The sequence below is a fragment of the Lytechinus pictus genome, chromosome 14 (genome assembly GCF_037042905.1).
Source record: "Lytechinus pictus isolate F3 Inbred chromosome 14, Lp3.0, whole genome shotgun sequence".
Classification (NCBI taxonomy): domain Eukaryota; kingdom Metazoa; phylum Echinodermata; class Echinoidea; order Temnopleuroida; family Toxopneustidae; genus Lytechinus; species Lytechinus pictus.
Window position 1 is genome coordinate 17035068 of NC_087258.1, and position 8659 is coordinate 17043726.

The 8659-nt window shown below is 37.9% G+C and overlaps 1 protein-coding gene across 1 annotated transcript; it reads right to left on the minus strand.

The window, feature by feature from the left end:
• Window positions 1-946: 946 nt before the first annotated feature.
• On the minus strand, window positions 947-6726 carry LOC129276547 (uncharacterized). Its single transcript, XM_054912924.2, has 3 exons — window positions 6523-6726; window positions 3192-3789; window positions 947-2752 (listed from the first exon to the last, which is right to left on the minus strand). Exons 2-3 carry the CDS (start codon window positions 3324-3326, stop codon window positions 2072-2074), a joined length of 816 nt encoding a protein of 271 aa, XP_054768899.1. The 5' UTR covers window positions 3327-3789; window positions 6523-6726; the 3' UTR covers window positions 947-2071.
• Between the last annotated feature and the right edge of the window lie 1933 nt (window positions 6727-8659).

Below are 8659 nucleotides of genomic sequence, written 5' to 3' on the forward strand. Positions count from 1 at the left end.
CACAAGATTTCACGAGAGACGGTTGGTTATTGATACTCTTACAGGAGGGTGCTGGTTGCACAAAACTATGCAATCAAAATATAACTCAAAAAATTGAATATAGTTTGATTTTTCAACCAATTACAGACCTTCATTCAGGGAATGTGATTGATCATGTTAAAGTCACTTTTAGTTATGTGTAACCAATATAGGAGTAGCTTCTTCTTGCATTACTGTAATGTACCGCTTTTTTCAATGACATGGTCATGCAACCCAAGTCAATTACTCAGGAAAAGGCAAGAAAGTTAACACACCTCAAAGAGCAAATGCAAACAATATGTACAGCCAGTCCCAGGTGATTGTTATATAATTTAACACTGCTGATTGAGATTGTTATGTAATTTAACACTGCTAATTTAACATAGCATCATTTTGACCAGTCTATTAAAATGTTCACATATATCTATTTTTCAATAATCAAGGGCACATTGCACATAAATTTGTAAGCACATCCCTAAAAATCATACACAACTTGAACTTTCAACCCAAATCAAAAGTGCATAGTTTGGACTTATGTTTGACCTTTATGAGTTGCATTGATCTTTTTGGAATGGACCCCTGTTTTTCCGATGCACAACAAAACTTGGAATCCTGTCTGCATACCTTACATGTTGCTATGCCAGGAAGCCCTTTGTAGATATCTGTCAAGAGGAACATTTGATTCAAAAACATGCTCAAAGTTTTGATATGTTAATAAACTGGTTTACTGTTAGACAGCTGAATAATAAATAGAACACCACCAGATAACAACAAGAAGGGCATATCTCCATGTTAATGATGGGATATTGTGCCTTTCTGGCAATAAAAAAATAATGATTACAGAATGACGAAGTGAGAAGAAATACACATAAAGTAGCACAGAGATGAGTGGCAAGTGATATTATTTACACAAGGTTTTTTTTTTTTTCAAAGCTCCACATGTGGCATGTGTAAGTTGACATTTAACCAAATCACAAAGTTTGGTGCGGTAGTTTGAAAATTGAAGACCGATATAAAACATCCCTTTGGAATACCAAGACAAAGATAATTGGCATTAGATTTTATTAGAAATTATTGTTACATATATGGATTTGTTTGTTGTATTGCTTATATTCAGTATGGAATATATAATTTTCTTAAGATATGCTCTACTGAAACTACATCTATCATAACTTTTCTTTTTTCTTTTAAGTGCGGTATCTAACATTTAAAAAATGGGTTATGATAATTGAAATTTTCTCTACAGACAAAACTATAATCCTCATTTTCCCACTCGAATCGAAAGCTTCTATAATTGAGAGTTTTCCACTGAAGGAATTTAATCCTATTTTTTTTCTTTCAATTTCAGTTTCAGTCAATGCATTAAAATAATGTTTTTTCTCTCTTTCCATCAATTTTTTCTTATTTTATCTATTTTTTCCTCACTTACATTTCTATTTAAAATACAAGCATATTCTTCCACATCAAATTTGAGTGAATATTGCAAGCTTTCTTTTACCCATCAGTTTTTGTATTTGCCATGCAAGTGTGAAAGAGTCAACAAACAGACACTAGAAGATGGCGAGATTAAAAGTTAGTGTAAACAGGCCAGTCACAAAATGCACAGTGAGTGAAAGACAATGCAATAAATTGGTTGGCGGCACCAAGTTTATGCTACAAAAAGCAAGATTCGTGAATTTGGAATAAATGTTTGATGAGGGGAAGCAAGAATGCAAGATGGATAGAAAATTGATCAAAATTTGAATGCAAGATTGATAGAAATTGATAAGAATTTAATGGAAAAAAATTGGATGGAATTTGAGAGAAATTCAGAAGTATATTTAAGATGGAATGTGAGTCGAGAGCAGAAATGCATGACGAGACTGAATACCTAGCAGATTTTCAAAGTTACGATAAAATCATGATCTGAGAATTTGATATGGCGAAAGAGGGATGAAGATATGGTTGGATTGTAGTCAGTTTGGAACAAAGTGTTAGTACATGCCAACAAGACACAAGCAACACGTGCAAGAATTGTTTTATTAGTTTTTCGTTGAACATGATGCATTGATAATCAATATCTACCTTGGTAAATCTCATTCTCTGTCCACTCAGTATATTCCTTCCCATCTTCATCATACTGAAGCTCACCTCCGCCGCCCAAGATCGGCTCTCCAGACCGCATCTTAAATGCTGCCTTCGGCTTCTCAGCCCTCGATGCCGTCGGCTGCGAAGGGCTACCCACAAGAGTTTGCCCGGGGTTGCGGGAATATCCGCGGTACGGTCCAGAGCTGCCGATGGTTCCGAGGGGTAGTGACGTCGGGACGGGGCGTGCCCCGACGATCTCGGTCTGGTTGAGCTTCCCGATGAGTGATGTGATATGCGACCCAACTGGATGATCGCCGCCACCGTCCATCTGATCCGGGGATGTCTCGCTCCCCAAGCTATGAGTGCTGTGGATACTCTGTGCGTCCGCCGTGCTTGACGCAGACTGGCTATGCACGCTCTGCGCGTCAGCCATGCTTAATGCTGACTGGCTACAGTCATCGTTATCATCGTTCTCATTGGTTCTTTGCCAGTTTGGATTCCAGCCGTGCTCGGGGCTAGACTCTAGTCCTCGTTTGGGCTGGAATGTTGTAGTCTCGTAAGTACTTGGTTCGGGGACCTCTGAATGGATTAATTCGGTGTAATTTGATTGGTCCAGTTCAGGTATCACTGAATATTCATTATCCTGTTCCATGTGTCTCCTCTCATTCTTCAAAGAAATTCATTAAAAAAAGATACAAACAAAACATAGTTGACATTCAAATCTCACATTACACAAACCTATATAAAGTTTCAGGATAAAAGTTAAAAGGACAACTTCAGATGAACAATCAGCAGACATTTTCAAACGAAAATAAAAACATCCAAACGGAAATCCTTCCATTACAATTCAATAAATATTCCTCGCTTAATGTATGACTACCTTAATGCTTCAGCCTGGATATTTAACAATACATTTTTCTTTCAAAACATCGTAACTTTGATTTTTTTTCTCCTAAAAAACATTAACTTTTTTTTTCTAATTTCTTTCCTGTTAAAAGTCATTCTGCATACTATGTAAACAAATATTGAAAGTGACATTGATCATAAAAAAGTGCAACGACACAGAGCATATAATAAAGTTATGTTTGTTATATAGTCCCACTCACTTCGTTTGGCATGAGGATCTCATACGTCACCTCACGTGATTGGTCGCTGCTCGGAGTCGTTGTCGTATCGCTCGGTGAATCAAGCAAGATTGGTTTATCCTCGTCTGCGTGAGTGTCATCCATGGCGTCGCTCATCGTGATCCGGTCACCGCTTTTTTGTCCCCTAAACTCTTCAGTCGCTAATTCGCTTATTTCTCTTCAATAACACACAATCCAGTGACTATATGATAATTTTTCCTTCAGACGATGGAAGCCGTGTAAGTTGCGATTTTTAATCCATCAATGCTCATTTTGTGTTGTCCCGTAGGAGATTACAACCATTTTGAGTCTGTCTCATGTTGTTTCATACTCTACTGCTGGTAGCTTACTGGAAGATCCATTAGCAATATCGAAAACCTCACGAGAAATGAATGCATCCACAAGTGTTTTGGCTATCTTGAGGTGACGAGGAAACTATTCAAGCGAAAGATGGGATCGCTCAATTATTCAGAGGGTCCGGATGGTAGGTGGTAGGGTTTAACTAGGTGAGGGTGTTCTCATGGCATCGCATCTATCCTGGACAGGTCTGCAATGAAGGTTTTCCAACTGAAGTGTGCACCTGTAAGATGTACAGAGAAATTGAATGAATGACTCGTTATGACTTTCTGGTGGTTAAAAGCTGTTGTTTATATCAGCAAAATGCCAATTTCATATACTATTGTACAGTTAAAGAGTACAAAGAAAATATTTCATGTAAACAATATATTTTGTTAGCAAAATTCAGCATTCAATTCACAGATCTGTTAAAAGTTCTCTAAAAGTATCAAGATTTCAAAGACAAATTTACGTGAATCTATCAGTTTCTGTCAGTATCTAATAGAAATAACTGTATCATTATTTACTTCTTTTGTTTATGACCGCCACTTTCTCGTTCCTACCTCTCTCTTTGTCTCTCTTTCTCCCACTCTCCCAACCTACGTCACTCTTTTTGTCAATTTTATTTTTGCTTCAATCTCCATAATACTCTCTATTTATACATCTAACACATCTTATCCAAACTTGTTTAGGTCTCCACACACAAGTACACACAACACAATAATATACTAACTTTGTTATCAGGCATCTTTCAAACCTGCATTCCTCTCTCTCTCTCTCTGTTCCCCCACTTTCACATTGTCTTAAAAATCACAAAAATTATATACCAAAACAGCCCCCCAAAAAACAAACACTTGCAACCAGAATGTACCCCTTCCTCTCTCCCTTTTTCTCTCTCTCTCTGCCAACCGATCGGGCCACCCCCGGCAACGCAAATGAATCAATAGCCTACTCTTACTTGTTGTTGTAGTTGATTGCGCCACACTCCGCAGAGAAAATATTGGCCCGAGATGCGAGATTTGGCGAAAATCAATGATGTCAGACACGAGTGGAATGACGATAGCGGGGCAAAATGCGCAGATTTGAAAATGGAGGGGAATCAATATTTCGTTTGTGCTTGCCGGATTGGATTTCGACCGTGAGAGGGTCATTAAGTTGGGTTGCCATGGTAACAGGTTGGTGTAATTATTGGGAGGGTATTTATCCAAATAATTCAAGTTCGGTGGATGCGAGATGTAATGACCACCTTGGAGCAGTAATCTTGGCACTGAATGAAAGCTTTTATCAGCAGCTGCCATGGCACTGTAAATTTATAAGCAAAAATGTTAGCTCAGTCAGTGAAATGTGGTATCGCAATCCACTGAGACATGTTCATGACCTACTTGGTGCGCTAGTGCCCTTTGATAAGGCATTTCTCCTCACTACAAGGTCCCTTGGAGAGGAGCTTAAGCCTTGGTACTCTGGTTACTTCCATATAAGCATTCATGCTTTTCTAGCAATGAGGTAAAAAAAAAACCATTTAATATCACTATACAGAAGTTGCACAAGATATCATTTTGACAAGGGTTTTAGTTCCATATCCATTTTATTCCAAGTAAACATAGAGCACATTAATTTGTCAGGCACATCGATTGATGAAGCAGATTCAAATTCAACATTCAATGGAATTGAAAGACTTGACCGCAAGCCATATGGAGAATCTAATCTAGCCTTCCTGAGTCATTTTCCACTGCAGGATTCCCCTTCATAATAATAACACACCAACTCAAGCAACAAGCGAGGAGGTGACACGATTTACCCCCCGTCTCTCATTCCCGAATAAATCACACGTGAAGAATTCTCCGGTTCGCGATTGACTGAATCATCCGAGCGAGAGGAGAATCCCACTACACCCTACTCATTGACTAATAACAGATTCTGATCTGGGGAACGTTTCATGGAACAAATAGTCACTGACATCTGTTACAAGCTACTGGGATTCCTTGCCTCTGATTGGCTGAGAACAAAAACTAGTCAGTGAAAATTACTCACTGTTTGTTTTAAGAAACACTCCCCTGGAATCACTTTCATTGTTCTTTTTCTCATGTTCTTCCAAGTCCATTTTTTTTTTCCTTCTTTTTTTGTGTGAACCATTTAAGTCCCATTCCTCTTTGCTTTCACTCTGAGTTATTTTTATCAGATTTCCATTCTTTTATTCTGTGTCTTCAAAAAAATATGTTGCTCCGCTCTTTCTCTATCTTTACTCTATCTCTTGCTCCTTCTCCTCCACCTCTTTCCTCTCTCATACTCCTTTCACCTCTCTTAATTTATTCTCAATTTTATAAGCTTCTCCTTACTCTATCTTTTCAAAATTCCCTGTTCCTCTTGTTTATTCATCTCCTTTTCCTCCGGTTCCTTCTTATCCTACTTCTATTTTTATCGTTGTCCTCCTCTTTCATTAGCTTCATCCTTCTATGTCTTCATCTCCAATCCTTCTTGTTTCCTCTCGCTCCTGTTTTTTTTTCTCTTCTTTAAATTTCTAATCTCATCCCTCATTATAGAGTACCAAAGTGATGACGTCACAAAAAACTTGAACATTTCAGCGTTTTTTAATACCATATTTTGGTAGAGCATGATGAAAACCCCCACAACCAAAATTTGGTCGGAATCGGTCCACGGGGGCCTTAAATATGACCTCATGAATACACAATTAGCCTCATTGAAGTCAATGTATTATTGGCCTGGTTCTAAATGTTAGGAACCAGGCCAATATGATACATTGACTTCAAAGGGGCTAATTATGTATTCATGAGGTCATATCTTGGGCCCCCTGGACCCATTCCTACCAAATTTAGGTTATGGGGGGTTTTCATCAAGCTCTACCAAAATATGGTATCAAAAACCTGATATGCAAAAAGTCAAAATCGATGACGTCACACTTCAGTACTCTATTCCCCCACCCTGTCTTTCCCATTACATTAAAAAGAAAATTACCTACCTTTATATAACGGGTCCCAAATCCAACTTCCACACACCCAGATTTCTATTCATGCAGATGCTCTCAGAGGCATAACGGTATCAAATGCAGATTACCAGATGAAGGAAGGGCACAGAGCTTTAAACAGCACTCTCCATGTATGTATGATGATGTCTATGTTGTGTTATTACTCAAGTTGAACTGCGTAGCTAAACAGAACACCTGCAAAGATAGAGCAATGAGATGAATGTATTGATCTCCCGTACAGAAACACAAGACAAAAATACATTTGAGATTATCAAACTAACATATATCAAATCCACTGTCAGGGTTTAAAAACTTAGAAAAGCTCATTCCAAATTCAACTGCATGATTTTTAATAATATAATAATACGACATTGCTTGTATAGCGCATATCACTACCCATGGGCGTCTCTATGCGCTTTTGCACAGATAACTTCATGAAAGTTGGTACTAAAGTTAAATACCAAGGATTTCTCTTTATATGAGCTCTAATAGAAGCTACTGTGACAAATACATGGCTTAAAATTATCATGGCTCCACACTAACTTTTTTTCTTCGTGGCCCGATCGATCCACCAAAATCATCAATTTTCATTTTTTTGGTGGCCCGCAAAGCAATTTGGTGTCCTTAAAACAACAGAAAACATTTATCAAAACTTTGGTAGCCCGACCATGCTACTATAGGTGTGGGCTTTTACAGAATTTTGGTGGCCGGACTCTCAATTTAGGTTGCCCCGAGCCCTGTTTAAATGGATCCTAGGTCATTGAAGGACATGTCCTTGGATGTCATGTTGACTGAATATTACAACTGGAAGCCCGCCCCCTAAAAAACAAATTCATGATTTAGATTCATAACCATTCATCCCTAATTTGTCCCTACTTGCTGAATCAAAACCTTGATAACTATGACTTTTTGTTAAATGAGACAAATGAAAAGACATCCTGAAGCCATGATTTGAAATGTCACAAAATCAAAACATGGAACAAGAGTTGGCTAGTTGACAACCCGCTTAATCTAGAACACCAAAGGTTAAGAGGAGGAATCCTAAATCCTAATTTTAATCTGAAGTACATTTAAAAAAAACCAAGCTAGAGACAGAGAGAGAGTTAGAGTTAGAGAAAGAAGCTAAAAAAAAACATCTCAAAAGGAGGCAAGAGGAAATTGAAGTGTTGGCAGTGACGACGGGCAGACCTTGTAGACGGAATGAGTGATTGAAGGGGATCGCGCAAGGGCGGGACTCTGATTGCGATATTTTCATTTAGGAGGCTCCGCGGAGGTGGTCAATACATGGGATTATTTCATTTTACAGAGAAGGCCATCGTTAGGTAGACAAGGTAAAGACAGAGAAGATGGAGGGGTGGATTCTTTGTTATATTCTAGGAGGATGCGATCGAGGTAACTTTGAACTTGAGGAGTAATGATGCGGCTCGGTCTGATGACAAGCACGCTCCCAGACAACTCGGAGTCACGACGAAGCAACGTCGGAGGTCAACATGCAGTTATTGCAATGATGTCCCTTTCCCTATCTTTCATCCTGGCTCAACAAAGTATTGGTATGCATTGCATTTCATCATGCATTCGAGACCAATCTAAATGGAAATATCTTGGACTATTTTTATCACCGCGACATCATCTAAAAAAATGGATGATTAGAAAATGAACAATATTGGCAGAGAAAAGGAATCATTTCCATTATGGCTATACACAGGTTATAGGAATATTTATTTCTAAGACGAGGAATATCAAAACAAAAATGGCACTTAATTGGCATTTATTCTATTCTAAGATACGGAGAAAATCACATTAAAATGTAACAAATCTTCGTGGAAAAGTTCAGAAATATACAATTTTTATGAAGAGAACTAATTTGTATTCATTGCAGCAAAGGTCTGATCTCCATATTGTGACTTACAAAGGCTTATTTTTTATGTTATGAAATATAGACATCACTATGAAAATGAAAGATAAAGACATATCGATTCACTTCTTGCATGCTATAAAATCATTAGTGATCATTTTGAATAGATGATCCTTGAGTAATGATTTTTTTTTCTATGGTGCTTTTGAATTTTAGTAAAAAGACAAGTTTTCTGGAGTCTAAAAGTCCCAACAATTGCTAATTTGAAAGTTTTGA